At 41.2% G+C, this 21,820-nt stretch overlaps 1 protein-coding gene across 11 annotated transcripts in view; it reads right to left on the minus strand.

The window, feature by feature from the left end:
* HFM1 (helicase for meiosis 1) overlaps positions 1 to 21,820 on the minus strand; it is a 155,894-nt gene that overhangs the window by 70,388 nt on the left and 63,686 nt on the right. For 10 of the 11 annotated variants that reach the window (XM_075936496.1, XM_075936499.1, XM_075936493.1 and 7 more), the window contains 7 exons: positions 19,999 to 20,093; positions 17,565 to 17,698; positions 12,166 to 12,213; positions 9,729 to 9,809; positions 9,192 to 9,283; positions 438 to 544; positions 301 to 348 (listed from right to left, as the gene is read on the minus strand). In XM_075936496.1, coding sequence (XP_075792611.1) covers positions 301 to 348; positions 438 to 544; positions 9,192 to 9,283; positions 9,729 to 9,809; positions 12,166 to 12,213; positions 17,565 to 17,698; positions 19,999 to 20,093 — 605 coding nt within the window. The remainder of the gene's footprint in view (positions 1 to 300; positions 349 to 437; positions 545 to 9,191; positions 9,284 to 9,728; positions 9,810 to 12,165; positions 12,214 to 17,564; positions 17,699 to 19,998; positions 20,094 to 21,820) is intronic. The other variant, XM_075936502.1, reaches the window with a different exon arrangement.

The following is a 21,820-nucleotide window of genomic DNA, read 5'->3' on the forward strand; positions in this document are numbered from 1 at the left end:
GGTCTGGGGGAGGAGCTATTTCAAAATAGCAGCAGTGGAGCATCCACACTACTGCTATTCTGAAATAGCTATTTTGGAGGAGGCATTATTCCTTGTGGAATGAGTTTTACAAACATCAAAATAAGCCACCCATTATTTTGAAATTATTTTGAAATAACGGGCTAGCTGTGTAGATGCTCACATAATTATTTTGGAATAACAGACATTATTCTGAAATAACGCTGCTGTGTAGATGCACCCTAGGAGTTCAGATCAGGGCTTTTATTTTCAAGCCAATGAGATATGACACAAAATATTTACCAGTTTACTTTCATGTCTCTTGTTTTTATCTTCCCTTCCATTGGAAACCTGTACAATAAAACACATTATTTTTTGCTATTCATTTTAACTAAAATTATATTTTCTTTCTGAACAGTAATATATCAATTCTGTTTTACCTAATAGTTATCCTGTTCTTGTCTTTATTCAAAGTGTTTAATATTTTCTTCTCACTCGTTCTTAACTTGACATCTGAAAATTCAACGCAGCTGGATATCATTGTGATCTGTAACAATTTAACATTGTGTTATTAATTCATTTCCTTATTTGTGGTTTCTCTGATTTATTTCCATTTGTTCCTTCCATTTCCTTTGTCAAACAATACTATTAGCACTTCAAATTTCTTTAACACTATTACAATTGTAGCCCTTCTGCCAGGTAGCACCACCAGCAGCCAAGGCCAGGTTCAATATCTAGAGGTTCCTCTCCATCCTTCAAACACAGAACTGGCTCGAGCCCCCACCCAGTAACCTAAGAAATTCACACAACACTCACGGGCGCCTCTGGGAGGCAATGCTTCCCCACGTGCAAACAGAGAGTTTGAGTGTAGAAGAGAAACTTTTAATAAAAGGGGAAAGAAGTAACTTGGCATTAATTTTGAAAAACATCATGAACAGAGTTCACAGGAAAACACCACAAACACAGTTCAAATCACAGCCATGAGTAAATGTCCCAGCTTGAGTAGGTTGCGCAATGTCCTTTTCCTTTCAAGCTCTCAAGTCCAGCCATGTAAGTGTCCCATTCACATGCCTAACCCTTCTCTGCACCCCATTCAGTCACTACCCTTGGTCAAAGCAGACCAGAGATCAGAGGTGATCTGCAGAATTCTCCTTCCATCCTGAGTTGGGGCGGGGGGAGTAGGAGTCATCTCACCCACTCCTCTGGTCACTCGCCATCCACCTGCTCGCTGCTCTCTAGTGGTGCCCTGCTGGCCATTCGTTGCCCCTCACTGATGCGACTCCTAATGCCTCTCCATAACTGCTTATCATATCTTCCGCTGGCTTGTACTATAGTGGATTTGACTCTTGACCAAACCTGGTAATTTCAGCTCTCAGTGATCTCAGCTCTCAGTGATTTCAGCTCTTGGTCCAAAGCACAGTCCAGCCAACAAGAGGTTCCAGCATTCACTGGAGTAAATTTACATACAAAAGGGACTCCTTTTGGAGCCTTTCTTTAACTCTATCATTGAAACAGTGGGGAGAAACAGGTTGAACCAGTCTTACAGCTGACGCCTGGAGGGCATACAGCCTGCTGATTCATGTCCCTTCCCAGCTCAATATATAGGTCTCTCAAAGACCAGCCTCTGTCCATCCAAGTGTATTTACACTGACAGGGTCTCTTCTTTTAACTGAATTAAACACAGTCTAACTTTCTGTATTGTGCATTCCTACAATAACTGCAAGCATTGGTGGTCATATCTTACAATTTCTGCATTTAGTTTTAACACAGTTTGCGACCAGCGTAACAGACAAATTGATTACAATTGGCAAAGCACCTTCTAACAGTTGAACATCTAGCAAGCCTGAGCAACCTAAATGAAGTGCATTTACCTAATCACACCCAGGATTCCTTTCCCATTCCAGATGTCTGTAATGGAAGCAATGATTCAAACCCTGATTACAAAATGAAAGGATGATCAAGAAGATGAGGAAGTTACGCACCCTGTGTAGTAATGATGGTTCTTAGAGATGTGTCCCCTTGTGAGTGCTTCACTCAGGTCTTGGTGCATGCCCATACCAGTGACTGGAGGTTTTTACCTAGCAGTGCCTTCCCACATCACGCATGTGCAGTAGCCATCTCGCACTGTTTTCATCCATTAGCTGCACATGTGGGTCCCCCTCTGTTCCTTTTCTATGAGAAATCCTCTAACAGACTCCAAGTAGAGCACCCACAGGGACACACATCTCGAAGAACCATCATTACTGCACAGAGTGAGTAACTTCTTCTCCTTCAAGTGGTGTCCCTGTTGGTGCTCCACTGAGGTGACTAGCTAGCACTACCTGTTGCTCATGGTGGTGGGTCTTTGAATCAACTATGAGAAGAGGCAAGGACTGAAATGGCTAACATGGTGGTAGGTATGGGTCCCTGCTGCAGAGCGTAGTGTGTGTGCAAAAGTGTGATATAAAGACCACATTGGTGCTCTATAGATATTAGGAAAAGGTTAGTTATGCAGGAAAGCAGTTGATATGGCGATGGCATGAGTGGAATGCGTGATGATAGTCTGAAGTGGTTCCCTTCTCTGAAGACGATAGGAAGTATATATGCAATTGGCTATCCACTTGGAAATAAGCTGCGCAGAGACAGCTGTTCCCTTGCGGAGACCGGACATAGAAATAAAAAGTCAGTCTGATTTCCTAAATTTCTTGGTTCCGTCCGTGTAGAATGCAAGGGCCCGTCTAGCTTCCAGAGTATGTAACATCAGTTCCCTCGGGGAGGAGTAGGGTTTTGGGTGAGGTCTAAAGATGTTTTTACAGACTTGTAAAAGACATGTCCACATTTAAGTCCACTGGTGTCACCTTGGGATTTAAACCTAGTGCTCGGCACACTCACAAGACCACCTTTCAAACTACTAGATACGGTCTCTCCACAACATCTAGCTATGAAAGTGGCCTTCATAGTAGCTTTAATCTCTGCCAGAATGGTGAGTGAAATTGCAGTCCTAATGGTTCATTCACCATATACACTTCTTTGTAATGGGATGTGCAAAGAGTGAGAAGTGATCCACCGGCTCGTGGAAAACAGTGATGGTGGACAGGTAGATGTGAATGAATCTGATAAAGAGGCCTGTATTGCTAAGCACCATCAGGTATTCAAGTACGGTGAGTATCGGAACAGTATTTCGTTGCAGCTGACGTCGACCGCACCACTTTTGAAATTGTCTCCATTAGTTCTGGTAGTAGACCTCGTGGAGGAGCACAAACTATGGTAGCCTGGGAAGGTTTTAAAGTGAAATTTAGGTGGGTAAAACTCACCAATCTAATAAGAGATACTAAGTTTGTCCTCCTTATCCTAGGTTACAAGCTGGTGGAAGAATACAGTTCCACCTCAAAAGGGACTGTGGGTCTAGAGTACACACTTACACATTTACAATCAGGATATGCAATTAAAATAAGCTTTAGTATTACAGGGATTACTGTGGCAAACACTACAAAGAATATAGCACTGAGTATACAGATTAACTGAATCTCCTCTGTGGATAACATATACAAAGTCTATGTTATAAAACTGGACTTATCTAAGTACACAGATTTTAATTACCTAATAGAATTTCATACTCACAAAATCTTCTTCCCCAAGGCCAAGCGTGGAAGGACCAATCTCCCTCCACCTAAGCAATCTTGGTGCAGGTGGAGTGTGAAATACTCAGAAGCAAGACTTAGACAGAATAAATGAAGCAAGACAGAGATATAAAGATTGAAAAGAGAACAGAGCTTTTTTCTGACCTCAAGAAAAAACAGTGGCCATTCTGAGGTGGGCTTAGCAGCAGCAGCCGTAAGAGCTTCCTTAATTTCTAGGCCTGTATCTCTTTTTTGATGCCAGAATATCTAGGAAGTCCAACCTCCAAACCAAAGTTTGACCTGGCACCCTAAGATTTCTGTGGGTGCCTACATCAGACTGGGGGACATATCGGGGGGGGGAATCTATGAATATTCATAGGAGAACCACTTGATGTCTCCTTGGACTGATTCTTGGAACAAAAAAGGCAGGAAATCTTGCGCTTAAGTACAGTAAACTTCCAATAATCTGGCACCTTTAGGACCCAGGGGGTGCCGGATTATCAAATATGCCGGACTATCAGAAGGGGGGGGCTATGAGGGGTCTGGAGTGGGGTGGGAGGGGATGCCACCCCAGACCCCTCATAGCCCCCCCTTATGATAGTCCGGCTCTGCCCCAGGCGTCCCTGATTCAGCCGCTGCTGGTCAGTTTCAGCAGCAGCTGAATCGGGGATGCCTGCAATAGAGCAGCTGGGGTGCTGCCGGGTTGGTCCCGCAGCGCCGAGGGACGGTGCTACGGGACCAACCCGGCAGCACCCCAGCTGTTTTGCCCCAGGCGTCGGGATTCAGCCGCTGCTGAAACTGACCAGCAGTGTCAGTTTCACCAGCAGGCTGATTCTGGACGCCTGGGGCAGAGCAGCTGGGGTGCTGCGGGGTTGGTCTGGAGCAGTCAGGGCAAGGGGAAGGCTGGCTGTGGGGGAGCTAGTAAGCCCCAGGCCTGCATACAGGGTTTCACCCTGAGAACTAGCCTGTAGGGATCTGAAGAATGGATCCCTCCACTGGGTTTTATGTCTCCACTGTCGGTTCCCAGTTTGTGGAGTTTGCTGGGAGGCTTCCCGAGCCAAGCTGAGTTGGCTCACCAGCTCCCTGGGTGAGATCAGTCACCGTATGGTCAGCTTTGCTCTGTCTGCTAATTCAGGGCTGCTGCCTGCTGTATGTGTGTCTGAACGCTGGGGTAGGAGGTTATAGTTTGAATTTTGGTGCATTTGTGTGGCCTGCACCTTGACCCTTCCACACCTTTGTGGCGAGGGGAAATTCTGGGATCGAAGCAGCCTGATTCCTGCCTGAGGATCCCTGCCAGAAGAGACCAGCCCCTCTGCAGTGACTGAGTCATCGCTGAACCTGAGGCTCATTCATGGAGTGTGTGAGTGCACCATCTTTTAGTTAGTAAGTCAGGGAATTTGTTTGGGGATTTTATAACCTGCTGCATATTAAACCTGTGGAGCAATTTACTGCCTTTTCCTACTTGTGAGTCCTTTGGGCTGTACTGAACCCAGTAGGCCCCACTGCAGAGAAGAATTTTGTGGTCAAAAGTCATCAAGGGCCCCAACAAAGTACGCGTACCAACGGGACACTTACCTTACAGTTGCTGGGCATCAGTGAACCTAAAGATAGTGTTTTACCTTATTATGTTATATTTGTCTCCTGTTTAATATAATTGGGTGTGTCTAGATGAGGTCGCTTTTACGCAAAAACTTGCCAGCTGTCTACACTGATTGCTTGAATTTGCACAAGAGCACTGACATTCTAATGTAAGAATTCAGTGCTTCTTGCACAAATACTTTGACGCTCCCGCTCAGGGATAAGCCCTCTTGCACAAGTATTCTTGTGCAAGAGGGCCAGTGTAGACAGGCACCTTAATTTTTTTGCGCAAGAAAGCCCGATGGATAAAATGGCCACCGGGGCTTTCTTGCGCAAAAGCGTGTCTATACTGGGCATGGATGTTTTTGCGCAAAAGCACTTTTTGCGCAAAAGCATCTGTGCCAATCTAGACGGTCTTTTGCAGAAATACTTTTAACAGAAAAACTTTTCCGTTAAAAGTATTTCCACAAAATCATGCCAGTCTAGACGCAGACATTGTATTTATTATAGTGTATGTGTTTGTGTTATTTTCTGGGAGTTTCCAACTATCTTGCAAATACGTGGGGATTGCCCTGGGTTAGAATTTTCCTCCTAAGCTGCCCTGGTGACCCTGCCAGGAAGGAGCGAGGGGGGTGGAGGCACCTCCAAATAAATCCATTGGAAAAAATAAAGTTGAGTGGGCAGCGGGAGCCAGAAGAACCCAGACCTATCCATCAAAACCTGTAAGCAGATTGGCCTTAAAGAAGGTAACCAAGTGGAGAGGGAGCTCTACACATGCAATTGTCAGTAGTAGTAAAATATAATGGCAGATAAAGCACGAGACAATATAGTATTTTATATACAGTAGAGTCTTGATTATTCGACCTAAACAGGACCAGAGGATGGTCGGATAGCAGAGAGGTCGGATAATATGGAATACTAATAAAAAAGTGGGTACAAATATGTATAAACTCAATTTATTACTAATGCTAATGAAAGAATAGAATATTTCAACATTCAAAAATAAAATTTACAACACTTTTCTGAATATAAAAAGTTTAGTTTTTAAAAAAATGAGTGAGCGGGAGTTGTTTTTTTTGGGCGTCCTTGCTTTTCTTCCCGGCAAGATCACACCAGCATCTGATCAGCAGTAAGACTGTAACGGTGGCTTCCTTCAGTTGCTCAATGTAAATTAGTGCTGCGTTGAAAGCCTTCACTCCTTCACTGTGACTCAATCTATCCACTTTCTCTAGTTCGATAATATCGTCTTTTATATCATCATCATCACCACGATTCCCAAGGTCAATTAAATTTTTATCAGTCAGCTCTTGTTGCTCATCTTTTTCCATCCATTCCTGTACATTGTCATTGCATACATCTTCACAGCCTGGTATCTGTTTCAATAAGATTAAAAGATTTTCTCAAATTTCTTGACTTGTTTCTTCATTATATTCATCTTAATTTATTGTTTTTGTCATCCATAAGTAACTTTTTCCATGATCTTGCCAGTGATTTTTTTTTCAATTTCTTCCCAAGCTTGTGAAATCCAATAAACAAAATCTTTTAGTTTATTTTTTTCAATGTATCTAGCATGCTATTTCCATCATCAATAACATCTATACGTGATTTAAGAAGCCGATGTTGATTTTTTTTGAAAGCTTCAATAACAGCCTGGTCCATAGGTTGGTACAATGAGGTGACATTTGGTGGTAAAAAAAATCACACTTACTTCCCCATCCTTCAGTTCATTTGTGTTAGGATGAGATGGTGCATTATCAATAACCAAAATAGCTTTCCTTTCTAGGTTTTTTGAATTCAATAATCTTTCTACTAAAGGAACAAATTCATTATAAAGCCAGTTTCTAAAAATTTCAGAGCTCATCCATGCACTCTTTTAGTTGCTATACCAAACTGACAGTGCTATAGGAGCTATGTTTTTGAAAGCACGTGGATTTTTGGATTTTCCTATTAAAGCAAGTTTGAGTTTATGGTTACCTGAGGCGTTACTGCAGACAAGAATGGTCACTCTTTCTTTGCTTCTTTTATAGCCAGGAGCTGAAGTTTCTGCACGGAAAGCCAAGTTTTTGATGGAAGCATTTTAAAATTTAGACCTGTTTTGTCACAAATCTATATCTGTTCATGCAATAACCCTTTATTATTTACGAGAGACAGAAAATGTTCTCTAAATTTAATAATTGATTCTGAGACTGCTGATAATTTTTCTCCGCAGATGTTGAGCTGCTTCACTCCATAACATTTTTTCCAACGATCTAGCCAGCCTGTACTAGCTGTGAAGTCGTCTTCTCCTTCATTAAATGCGTTGTGAAATGCCAGTGCTTTTTCTTGTAGAATATATCCAGTTACTGGCATGCTGTTTTGTCTTTGCTGTGTAAACCACAAAAATAAAGCTTCACTCACCTTTTCGTATTCGTATTTTTTCATCGTTTTTCTTTTTTTCAGACCTTCATTTCAAGCCTTATCAGAGCACCATTTTTCAATTTAATTTCTTTTTCTCTTCCAATCACCAACAGTAACACGCCCCACACCATATTCTGTCGCCACTTTTTGCACAGTTTCGCCTTTATCTAGTCTTTGTAAGGCTTCAAGTTTTTGTTCCATCAAAACAACTACTTTCTTTCTCTTTTCACTTGCCATGCTGATAAAGAAATTTCAAACCAAAGTACTGACATCATCAAACAAAAGCATGACTGAACTCATGTGCATGGTGTGGATGCGCAGCACTGATTGTGATTGGCTGTTGTACATGCTACATTCTTATTCGCAATTTGTGTGGCACGTCAGATAAAACAAAATGTCGGATAAGCGAAGGTTGGAAAAATAAAGACTCTACTGTCTAACCAGAATTGCTTCAGAATTCCTTAATTCGGAAGGGTAAGATGACTCAAGCTAGGTAACTGAGGAGAGTAAAAGATGAAAGAACCAGCAGATCTCAGAGAACAAAACACTTAAAAAAATCACATTGCAATTGAATTTGCAACATTTTATACACTGTGAACTTTGTAATTCTTTGATGTAAACAGAAAAATTATAAATTGTCTCCAATTCTGTATTAAATGTTAAAATGTGTGTGTGTGTTGTGTTGACAGACAATGACACAGAGTGTGTGCGCTTGCTGCGATGGGTAAGTTTCTGAGACAAGCCATGTGCTATTCTCTTGAAGACAGGGAAAACTGTTGTCTCCGTGATATGTGTGTGTGTGTGTGTGTGTGTGTGTGTGTGTGTGTGTGAGAGAGAGAGAGAGAGAGAGAGAGAGAGAGAGAGAGAGAGAGAGAGAGAGTGTGTGTGTGTGTGTGTGTGTGTGTGTGAGAGAGAGAGAGAGCGAGAACATGAGCACTTAGAATCAGTGCACTGTTTCTTAAAAAAAGGCAATCCCCTGAGTCACTTACCACCTATGCTTCAGACTGGAGCAGCTCCACTGTGTGTCTCCCTCTCCTTGACCCCTGCACTGCAGAGATGGGGTACAGTGGCAGGGAAACACACTGACTTCAGCACACTCCTTTCCTCTCCATACACCTTCCCCACTCTGCACAGACTCTGCACAGCTAGCAGGAGAATCCTACAGGATGCAGCAAGGTGGATGGTAGAGGCAGCTAAACACATGCTGCTAGCTGTAAGCATGCACACTATGCTAATTAGCTGGGTGGGCTGAGGAGAAATGCTTGGCCAGCTGGATCAAGCCCCCAAGCCTGATTTTGCCCATTCTGGGTTAGCAGCTGTTCCCTGGGGCTAGGGCGCTTGCTGCCCTCCTTTGCACATTCAGGAGTATAACTATCCCTGCTACTCCCTTCCTTTCCATCTGATGCGAAACAATCACATTCGATACACATCTCATTATCCCGGCAAATCCAGATTTACTTTAAGTTATGATAAGAATAAGCTGCATACTGCATTTGGTGGTCCTCACTCTTACCATGTAGGAGGAATTCTTGAACAAACAGACGCACAGATGGACAGACAGAAACACACACAAAGTCTCTGAAATATATAGTAGATATATTCTTACGAAAATTAAATTACCAGTTCAGATAAAGATTCTGTTCCATTAATTGTGGAAAACTGTTTCACTGTATCAAATGCAATATAATACCAAGCCATTAGTTTTCCAGTCTCTGTAAATGAAGATTAAAAATATTTAGTGTATTTTAAGAGAGGTGGAGTGCACTTGTTTCTTCTAAGCCACAGAATGGCATTTTTCTTTTCTTTATGCTATTATACATAGATCATTGTCACCAGGCCATCTTTTGATCTGCAGCAAAATTTCCAGTTATTTATTTGCTAAAGTAAATTCAGCTCAGATAATAAAATACCAAGTACGTTCAGTATTGGCCAAATTCTGCCCACATTGGCTAAATTCTGAACTCCACCAGAGATATACAGGTGTACTTGACAAACTTTCCCCTACATGGTTCCTTTCTTTCTTCACTTCCCAATCACTGTGCCCCTGTGTCTTCTGATAGGCCCATATTAAGAATAATTTTAAATCTTATAATATAAAAATATTTTAAATATGTTTTCAATACTATCATCTAACTTAGATTATGAAGTAAATGTTACCTGTTGGTTTGAAATTAAATTCTTCATCCATCTTGATTAAATCAAGAGATGATAAACTGTTCAAATTCTTCAAACACAATTCTGTCCAGAGTTTGAAAAGAGAAATGTATAGTTAGATTCATGTAATAACAAGTACATGATATTTTTGTACATACTAAGGAAAACAATAGGTTCTAAGTTACACAAGTGTAAAACCAGAATAACCTCACCTCACTTAACTCAACGAAAGGCATTAGCACATGATTTTTTTCCATTGAAGCCAATGGCAAAAATTCTTACTAAATTCATTAGGGCAGGCTCAGGCTCAGCTATTCACTCAATAAAAACCAACCAATTTCACTTTCAAATTATAGTCAAGTGTGACTGAAACTACTGCAAGAAATTTAACCTGTCAACTTAAGCTCTGAAAAGGTTGAGAGTCCACTAATAATCATCCAACACAATATGACATTCTCACTATTTTTTAACGATGTAGCAAAGCATGATTATCTAAATGAACATGGGTGAGTAATGTTTGATATATGTACATTATAGGAACTGTGCCTGCATTTATTTCAATGGTTATAAATTAAAATAAACCTATGTAGTCTCTAGCATTAGATATTTGTATGATGATGATCAAAGTGATTCCTCTATTCTTATTTTTCAAAACCAAGAAAATTCAATGCAAAAGTGACATTAATACAATGTTGAGATTTTTCAATACAAATATGTCAAGAAACTCAAAATAGTAGTTGTCATAGCAACCACAAATCATCTGCATTGCATACACAGACTATATATACACAAATATATATTACATAACAAAATATACATTACTATAAAATATTGCTTATGGACAAGGGGGTTGAATTGCAATAACTGTAATAATAATAATAAAGATGAATTTCCAGATTCATATGGTTAATAATCTTAGAAAGTAATGTTCTATTACCAGTCCTATTTTTCATTTCGTATAAATCTTATGTTGAAGACGGTATGAAAAAAAACATAGCATTATTTGCTTTTATTTAAATGTCAGAGGGGCTCACCCGTAAATTACTGAGTTTCATCTGGATAATTTGATGGTATTGTCTTTAATAAAGAAATAATTTTAATATTTAAAGAGCCCTACAGCAAAAAAATATTTTATATTCATGCCTTGACAAAATCGCCTTCTTAAAAATTCTTAAGGTAATAGTTAAAAACTACTGTATAAAGACCTCGGACCTGATGAATATAAGTAATCTTTTTTTATTTGCAAAGTCAGATGCTACTCATATTCTTTAACAACAATACAGCTTAAGGTGTCTTAATTACTTCACTGAATCTTATCTTCTTGGAATTGCTTTATCTATCTGCAATATGTATAAATATATAAACATGCTGAGAATAATTTTAGAGAAGATCTGGTAACTCAAATACATTTGAGATACGATTTGATAAGGTATGGAGCACTTTATGCATACAAATCTTGCAAGCTATGTAAGAGTTATTTTGGCAAACCTAAACAGAATGAATTAATGAAGCAATAAATGCTAAATTTTTAGAAATAGAGCAACATATGCATTAAAGAGCTTTGCTCCATGTGAAAAATCTCATAGTCCCATGGAATGGAATTTTCAATCTAAACTAGATAGACTGTATATATAGCAAAATCATAGCCACTAATATAGGCAACGTGAAGCAATAGCATGTAACTCCCACTGCTCCCCTCCTATAATTCTTTGGATACACGCCCACTGGCCATAAAATACCATTCCTTTGATCTGTACAAAATGTGTGTGTCACCTTTCACAAGGAGTTATGAGGCCTGATGCAAACGTTTCTATAATACAGAGGCAGTATTAAGACACCCTGCACATAGTCACTATTACTGCTGCCCCATGTACAGCAAGCATGCTGTTTTTAAAATACTTTTGGGCAAGCTGCAGGTATTTAAGTTACCCCAATTTGTTTTCTGGGCTAAAGATATGACCAAAAGAGGAAATCAGACATTAAATATTTGTAGAGCAAATGTTGAAAGAATATGAAAAGAAATAAATCAAATGACAAATCAATGGAGGCAAAGGAAGGAAAAGAAAAGCATTTCAAATTAATTGAATCTAACTTATGCAAAGTTTGATTTATGAGTAAGGTATACAAGAATCTGCATACCCCTGCATTTGAGCATGAATGTGGGAAGAGAAGTATTCATTGTTCTTCCACATTATGAATTTTTCGGGTAAAAGAACCATATCTGAAAAATCCAGTATTTTTAAGTGGAATAGTATGCAAGTTAAATTAAAGTAACAGTGTTGCTTTAGCAATTCACAAAAGGCTAGATTCAGCCAACCTTAATCATATTGAATAGTATCTTGCTATATTGGTAGCACCACTGAAATGAATAAATACTTTGATATGATGGAAGAATGTGGCCCAAAATATGTTGTATTCAAAAAGGTGAAAAGACACTAACCTTGTAATTTTGCTTCAATTCCAACTCTGTCTAATCCAGGTGAAAAACCTGCAGGAAAAGGCAAAATGGCCTTTTAAATTAATATATTCATACATTTAATTAATATATTCATACATTTTAATTTTCAACATTACTGTCTACCAAAACTATTTACTTACTAACAAATGTTAATTTAAGCACAATGGTTGTATATTTCACATATATTGACATTTAAAACGGAAGTATAAAGTGAGTGAGGTAATATCTTTTATTGGACCAAACTTCTGCACAGATATGAAATAGCATGCATTTTAAGTCTGCAGTGTTGTTGTAACTGTGCCACTCCCAGATATATATCTCACAAAGTGGATAAGACAATATTTTTTATTGGACCAACTTCTGCTGGTAGAAGGGACAAGCTTTTGAGATTGACAGATATCTTCCATACTCTGGACACAGTAACCAGAGTGACACAGCTAAATACAGATTGTTAATGTTGTAGGAGACGATGGCACTGAACATCTCACAACTCTCAGGACAAAGGAGAGCTAATAGGCAGCAAAGTGTATTAAACTGTAATGAGCCATAAAACCAGTACCTTTGTTAAGTGCATTATTTTTAGTGTTATGAAGAATTACAGTTTTCAGACTCATCTTTTGAAGGTGTTGTTCAAGTTTCCCTTGATGATAAGGCCAAGGGACCAGATATAGAATGACCACTTTGTGAAAAGTGTTTGTTCATGTCAGAGTGTTTTTTGACTTTTTATCATTTTTCTGTGAGAGTTTATTTGAGAGCACAGTGATTGCCTGGTTTCATTCACATAGCTGGAGGATGCACCTTGTGTCCTGTGAAAGGATCTGTGGCATTGGATAAAAAGAAATCAGCTGGGATTCTATCATGTGAAGGAGATAAATATGCCAAACCTTTCATGGACAAATTGGAACTATAAGAATGATGTGATCTCAGTCCTCCTATATTTTGTGAAATATATGGAATAGGAGGAGAAATGGAAGGAAGGCACAGAGGAGTGGTGAATCCCATAAGATAAAGAATACATCTCCCAGCAATCTGTGTCCTAGTCCCACTGAGGAACAGAAGTGAAGGCAATAGAAATTTTGTAGTGTAGCAAAAAGATCTATGGCAGGACATCCCCAACAATTGTAGATAGGCTGAAGGGCTTGCAGATTCAGTTCCCACTCATGATCATGAGAGAATTTCCATCTTAATGTGTCCATAATGGTGTTATGATATCCAGGGAGGTATGCTGCTAAAATGGTGATTTTGTGCTGAGTACACCAGTTCCACAATTTGAGTTGCCTCTAAGCATAAAGACTGGGAACATTAAAGTAGGCGTTCAAGGAGAGAGAAGAAACGTCAGTAGGCATCACAAACTACTCTACATATCAATCTTCTAGAACTATGAGTGGATTTGGTTAATGACCATCTGTCCTGCACTGTGTGATCATGGAGATACACTCACCAATTAATTAGGGAGACATCTATTGTTAGGATCATCGTCAGTAATGATAAGAGGAAAGGAACTCCAACACAGACATTGCTAGGCTGCATCCAGCAAATAAGGTCTTGACTCTTATCAGCACGTTGTGGCTGCTGTTTGTTGAGTAGCCATGCCTGCAGACATCACATATGCAGTCTTTTTGTGTGTCTGACCATGAAAGTGACTGCTGTCCTGTGGCCTAGAAATTGGAGGGACATTCTGGCAGATCTCTCAGTCTTGGAGCAGACTCACACATTGGATATCAGATCTAGTAAGCTCAAGAACCTGTGAAGTGATAGGAAAGCTCTAGCATGCATGGTATCCAATTATGCATCAATGAATTCCTGGTGTGGTAATGGTATTAAAGTAGACGTTTCTAGGTTCATGAGGAAGCCTAGTTTCATAAACCTGTCCATTTTGTGGATGGCTCAGAGTGTGTTGGTCTCAGATGGAATCTTGAGGAGATAGTTGTTCAAGCATGAGAAGATGATGCCTTGTTTCCTTAGGCAGGCAGCAGCTACTGCCAGGACCATGGAGAACACTCTAACACCACCAACAGCCTAAAAGGCACTACCTGGTAGTGATTGTTGCCTGTGAGAAATTGGAAATATCATCTATCATCACAGTGCATCGCAATATGAAAGTGCATCGCAATATGAAAGTGCATGTCTTGGAAGTCAAGGGCAGAGAACCACTCCCCGTTCCAGAGCTGGGAAAATAGAGAAGAAAGTAACCATCTTCAAGTCTTGCAGTTAGATGAACTTGTTTAGATCACAAAGATCCAGGATGCGTCACCAGACTCTGAATTTCTTCTGGATGAAATAAAAACAAGAGTAGAAATCCTGTCCCCTGTGTAGGAAAGGGACTGGTTCGATGGGAACATCTACACAACACGACTAAAGCCTAAATAGGCTATGCAACTTCAGCTATGCCAATTGTGTAGTTTAAATTGAAATAGCTTATTTCGGCTTTTGGCGCTGTCTACACATCAGGAAATCCAAGGTAGGGAACTCTTCCTCTGACTTTCCTTACTCCTCGTAAAATGAGGGTTACAGGAGTCGGAGTAAGAAGTCCTCCAGTTCATCATTATTTCAACATTATATTGAAATAACTGCTTATACTGTAGACATGGACCATGTTATCTCAGAGTAACATCAGTTATTCCAAAATAACACTGTTGTGTAGACGTACCCCATGACTCCCAGTTGCAGAACATTATTTCTCTCCCTAGAATGGGTTTGAGAGCGAGATCTCTGAAAAGGAATGGTGTGGAAATGGCAGGGTGGAATAGGAAGGGAATGGTTTATCCCCTTGATTATTTCTAGAATCCACTTGTCTGAGGTGATTAGTCTCCATGGGTATGTCTACACTGCCACCCTAGTTCGAACGAGGGTGACTAATGTAGGCATTCAAAGTTGCAAATGAAGCCCGGGATTTAAATATCCCAGGCTTCATTTGCATCTTTCCGGGCACCGCCATTTTTAAATCCCTGTTAATGCGGACTCCGTGCCCGTGGCTACACGCAGCACAGAGTAGGTAGTTTGAATTAGGCTCTCTAATTCAAACTACCGTTACTCCTCGTGGAACAAGGTGTACCGGTAGTTCGAATTAGAGAGCCTAATTTGAACGACCTACTCCGTGCCGCGTGTAGCCACGGGCATGGAGTCCGCACTAATGGGAATTTAAAAATGGTGGTGCCTGGCAAGATGCAAATGAAGCCCGGGATATTTAAATCCCGGACTTCATTTGCAACTTCAAATGCCTACATTAGCCACCCTAGTTCGAACTAGGGTGGCAGTGTAGACACACCCCATGAGGGGAAAGAAACAGATAGGAACTCACCAAACCAATGGGACCTCAAAGACCGACTGGAAGAGATGAAGGCTTCTTGGGCTTTCAAAATTGTTTCTTTGGTGGAGGTATATGAGAGGAAGTGCCCAGAGGTGTAGGATGTTTACACTTGGAGAGCTTTGTTTTCAGCCCTGGGTATCCTAGTGCCATTGAGGAGTAAATTGTAGTGATCAATAATGACGGGGCAGATGGCAATTTTCCTGGATATATGCCTTCAGCACAGGCATATAAATTCTGAGGGATCAGAGTGTACCTCAGGAGTCTTTACAGGAGTGCAGGGAATCATCTGTATGCCCAGATAATAGGTTTTGGCCATCAAAAGTCTTCTACAATGGTTTGTACCTCTGGATTGGGCAACAAGGCTCATAGGACTGTACAAGCTAAAAGGCCCTTCTAATATTAGGGATTGGAATTGCTCTTTTTTGGCCTTTGAGAGGTTGACAGAATTTCTCCAATTTGGAATAGTTTAAGTAGTTAGCCACCAGAGCTTTATAACTTGAGATTCAAAACTGGAGCATGGTTCATGAATATGCATTGTGTCCGAATAAGTCTGGGTATTTGCAATCCCTATGTGGATGGCTAGCAAGGGACTGGAATTGATGGCTTCTCTCTTACACGACACTGACCACCAGGGAATCTGAGGTAGAGTGCAAGAACAGAAATTCAGCTTCTTTCACTGGAACATAGTACTTTTTGTTAGTAACCCACAGAGCACCAGCCTCTATGAATAAACAAGAGCCAGGAGTCCTCTATACACAGCTCCCTAGAAAAAATTCCTAGCTAGTAGGCCACCAACAATATGCAGCTTTCCTCATCTCCTTCTCCCAAGAAGATAAAAGCATATCTTATATGATGTTTCCATTTCCTACCAAGCCAGGAAACAAAAGATTGAAATCTGAGTGACCTTACTAACCGCTGATGAATGGCCACTTATCACAGAGAATGTCAATCACAAATATTTAAATTTAACTATTACTTATTTTCTTTTGCAATGCCATAAAGCTACTGCTCCACAATCACAGACATCCCTCTCTGCTGAGCACCATAGAATGCCTTATGTTGGTTGGATAAGCAATCCATATGATGAGTGCTGAAGCAGAACATCTGCCTTTGGGGGAGGAAAGATAGATCTGGTTTTATTCAATATGAAGCAGTTTTCTGAATTTTAATATCCTCATTTTATCTTCTATAAAAAGGATACTAAAAAGAAAATCCACTCAATATTAAATAAAAGTTGATTTACCTTTTCCTTAGAGGCACACTCAATACTCAAAGCTGAAAAGTAATGGTAATATGCCACCAGCTTTGTATGAGCCATGAGGCCTCAACACAGTGGGAAGTCGGTAATCATAGGCTGAAATTTTGCAAATCTGTTAATGAAAAAGTAGTACAAGTTTAAATATGTTGAAATGCCTGCTAATTATGGTAACATGGTTGAAATATTTTTCCTAAATATGTTCCAGGTCACCTTTAACAATTTCAGTGTCTTCATCCCTATTGAAATAACAGTCCATAAAAGGCAAAGACAAAACAAGTAACTCTTTTTTTTTTCATTAGTCACTAACAAAAAAAAATTACTTGCCAAAAATGCAGGTACAAGGTGGACTTCCCTGGTTCGGCACCCTTGGGACCTGAGCATTCCCAAACAAGAGTTTGCCAGATCAGGGGAGGTTAGGACTCTGGCTCTCCTGGGGTGCCTCTCTTGGCCACAGCCCAGCAAATGCACTGCTCTACTACCCCCAACCCACTAATGGGGCTCCTCTCCAGGCTGCCAGAGGGGTATGCATCCTTAGCCAGAGGGTTCCATGTTCTTGGCTTGCGGGGCTTCGCGTCCCTGGCTAGCAGAGCTTCTCTCTGACAGGCAGGGCTCTGTGTCACTGGTTGGCAGGATTCCCTGCTACTGGCCTTGCTGTAGCCAGCTTGGCCTCATTTTGCTTGGCAGAGCTCTGCGCCTCCATACTAAAAAGTCCTAAATCACAGAGGTTCATCCTATAGTTTACTGTAACCTACTTTATGTTAGACATGAAATATAATCCAGTATTATATTCTAGTCAATTTAAAAGCAACAAACCATAATGAACTGGATTTTTCAAAACTCTGATGTACAGGAAAGTTGATCGTATCCATTCCAAAGCTATTGTCACATCCGTGATGGTGTGCAACACTATTTCTGCATTTAAATGCTCAACAAGATGTTTGTGCAAACTAGTAAGGAACAAAAAGTAAACCAATTATATACATAATGTAATTAAAATAAGCATAAATCAATAATATAAAAATACCTAAAATGTTTACAAGCAATAATGAATTATATTTTACTGTGACTAGTCCACTTATTGCTTCTGCTTTTTATGGTAATCAATATAAAAAGGTAAAAACCATGTAAATGATTAAGAATTCAAGTTATTTGTTGGAATGATCTCTATCTAGCAAAAGAAACCGAGATTTTTTTATTTTGTCTGTTGTATATCACTGGCATCCAGAAAACGAAACTATACATTTATGTGTTGCTTTATGTTCTTGATATTTTGGGAAACTGGGGGCAGAAGGGGCTACACCCCAGCTCACTATGCTCGCCAACCCTTCCTCCCTAGCTGCGAAAAACCCCTGCTCGCTATGCTCCCCAATTCTCTCTCTCTCTGGCCACTTAGGACAGCAAGGCCTCCTGGCCAGAGTCTAAGTAGATGCCCCTGGATTTGAGGCAGCATGACCCAGTGGCCAGAGTCTAAGCAGTGAGCCTTGGATTCTCCCTTAGGTGGTGACTGCACCCAGTCGTGCATGTGGTATGATAGAGGGACCCAGACCCAACCTACATTACTGGGTTCTGACTGGGATTGTTAAAATGCGTGTAATTAAGTAACTGTGTACTTGTTGAAAATTTCAGTGGTTACATGGTTACATGTGAGGCAGCAGTCAGTTCCCTGGGAACCCGTGCATGTGAGGAGCTGCATTTTAAGCCAGCTCCCCGCACATACTGGCTCCCACCTGCTGCCCTGCGCTGCTGCCTCTGTGCAACCCTGCATTGCTGCCTTTAATACAGAGGCGGCAGCAGGTGGCTCCCCAGGAACTGGTATGCCCTGAAAGCCAGCTTTTAAGCCAGCTCCCCATGTTTACCAGGAGCCTACGTGTAACTCTGAACATTAACCGATGAGCCCAAGGTCATACATTTACACTTTCACATCCCTAATCCTGACCCAGGACCTGAGGAGCCAATTATGTGTTTAGGCTTGGTCTCTCGGCAGCCATTCCATTCTCTGGGTCGCATCTTGCTCTCACTTCCAGCATTAATAGTCTCCCAGCACCAGCAAATTCTCCTCTACCATTCTTGGCAATCAACTGGGTGTTTGTAATGGCTTCAGCACAGTCAGTCTCTGCAGTGGGGCTCCAGAAGCTTCTTGGCAGAAGCCTGCAGCACACATCTGCTCTCCTCCTCAGTCAGCCCAGACAGAGCTGAGCTGCTCCCTGTTAAACTGTGGTTTCATTCAGTTGGAACATGCGCAGCATGGCTGACAGGACATAGCTTCTTCGCCCATTAGCATGGATTAATCCCTTCCATCCCCGTGCAAGGCAGGTATTTCCATCATGCATGGGAACACTGCAAAATTCATCTTTTTTTCTTGAACTATTAAAAAAGGAGTGTGTTCGGGACTGGGGTGCTTGGTAGATATATATGGTGTTTTTAATTTACAGGATAGATGCCCACATTACAGAATTTATTTTTATGAATTGTAAGACCTGTTAAATAAATAAATGAGTAACAGTTGAGTCTTTTTGGTCACAATCCCACACCATGACCCCAGATGCAAACCACTTTATTAGCAAGAGTATCTATCACTCACGTGGCATCTGATCGCCCCAATCTCACCTTTAGTGATGAGTCACACTACTAAACTTCAGGACTCAGACACTGTATTCACCTTCCCATCACTACACCAGAACCATGAAGTTGTATTCCCTGCATCATTCTCAGATTCAGCATCCATCAAGTGCCCTCTCCTCCCAATCTTTCATAATCAGAAATGCAAGTCTGACTTTACCTACTCAATGCATTTAGCACTCTGAACTTTAGATAGAGCAAAGTACAATTCGCACTGAGTACTCCACATCTCTAGTTGTGAGCAGGTTTCTGCCTTCTCTCTCCATGCCCCTCTTTACCATCTATGTATTACTGTTAGGTACAAGAGGTCTTACTTTAAAATATTTGTTCTGCATATTGTAACTAATTATTCTCAATTAAAACTGATTCTTTAAAAAATGCTACATGCAATCTTCTGTGATTACAACTGTTGTACTAAATATTATTTGCTCTTCTTGTTGATTAATATTCTCCCAGTCACTGAATAGACACAATGATGTTTTCACCTCTGGTGTTTCTCTGTATGATTTCCCCCTAAACCTGTCTTTTATAATCCATTGGATGAATTTCATCTGAATAAGCCAAAAGAACAAGCAAAAAACATTCTGTAGGTTCTATCAGTATATCTGTGGCAAAATTACTTAATTACCTGCTTTCTATTGTATCTGCACCATTTAACATCTGCACATATTTCTGTCTCATACTTAACCTAGTCATGATAACTGCTGTAGCTGTAGTGTCAAACTGAAAAAAAAGTATTTTATGATTTAGCAGGGGACAGTTAAAATAGGCATCTCATATCTTTCGTAACAATTCACAATGTATTTTTTTAAATGTTCTGTTTAACCTGTTGAGGAATACCAAGACATCAACAATTGTGCAGGGGGATCCAGACTGGCTTTGCAGCCCCAGCTGCTTTGGAGGAAGCATTCAAACTAAGGTGCTGCTTTGAATTAGGGATGTAAAATCCAGTTTAATCAGTTAACTATTATAATAATTAACTATAATTAACTATTATGTTTAACTGGTTAACTACTTAAACAGGGTCAGGAAGCCGGTGCCCAAGCTGGTCTACAGCACTTCCCACCTGCTGCAGCTGGGATGGAGTGCCGCTGCTTGTGGCATGTGGGGCCAAGCCCACCACAGACAGGGGCTGCTCTATCCAGGCTGGAGCACCCTGGTTCTCAGCACACCTGGCCGGGCCTGCCAGAGACAGGGTCTACAGCACCACCTACTGTGGACCATGCCTGGCTGGACCAGCACCCTGCCAGTGGCAGGTGTAAAGCTGCTGCAGCCCCCACTAGTTAACCATAACCAGTAATTATCACCAGGAAAGGGTGATGCTTACTGGTTAACCATACACATCCCTACTTTGAATACAGTCCTGTTGAACTTCCCCATCTCAGGCCCCTGGTCTGGCGACCAACAGGCTCTTCATACAGCTGAGCAAAGGAGGTGCTCTTTTCACTACTGTAACTTACTTTGTGTGGGCTGCCAACCCCTGTGTTCTTTTTCCTCTCCAGCAAAGGAGTGGGAGGGAATTTAACATCGTGTACAAAAAAGACAGTTACCTGTTTCTGTGACTGGTGTTCTTTGAGATGTGTTGCTCATGTCCATTTAACTCCGCACCTTCTTTCCTCTCTGTCACAGTCTCGAACAAGAAGGAACTGAGGAGGGAGGGTCCTAGGAGGAATCCTAAATAGTATTGAATATTCATGCCACTTCAGGGAGAGCTGGACCTGGTCCTCTACAGATACTTCTGAGAGAAAATCTCCCAGCACCAGTGCATGCGGCAAGCGCACACACAGTTATGTTGAATAAACATGAGCAACACATCTCAAAGAACACCAGTTACAGAAACTGATAACTATCTTTTCACCCTGATTTGAGCCTCTCAGCTATGCCATCAGACAACCTGATATATTACATGCACTGCTTGCTGGTCATGAACACCAATGCCCAGGTCGGAAGAATACCAAGAACAGTCCTCCAGCAAAAACCGTCCACTCCAGAATCTGTGGTATAAATGATGGTGACAGGCTTGGGAGCAGCTGTGGAACCAGTATCAATCAGCTGAAGCATGGTGCTGTGACCATCAACTCCTGCCCTCCTCATGGACACACTGCGGGGACACACAAGCTGAGGAACAGTGCCGGTGCTGTGAATGGTGCAGTGTCAGGGATCTGTTTATTGAACAGCACTCTGACCTTGGGAAATATCAGTCCTGAGTGTACCATTCAGACCAAGGGTATGTACCTCTGAAGATCTGTGCCAAAGTCCTAGGGAGCCCCACCTGCTGCCTTCAGTGGTTCTAGCCCCACCATGGACTGAGCTGGACTGCAGGTTCTGTGGCTTTCACCTTTTATAAGGCCTTTGACACACTGCTGGATGCGGAATGTTGATGCTGTGGCGACCGGGGCTGTGCCATGAGTGGCCTTCCCTTGTGTCATGGTCCCGCAACTACCAGAGTA

Source organism: Pelodiscus sinensis, chromosome 9, assembly GCF_049634645.1.
Source record: "Pelodiscus sinensis isolate JC-2024 chromosome 9, ASM4963464v1, whole genome shotgun sequence".
In the NCBI taxonomy this organism is placed as follows: Eukaryota; Metazoa; Chordata; order Testudines; family Trionychidae; genus Pelodiscus; species Pelodiscus sinensis.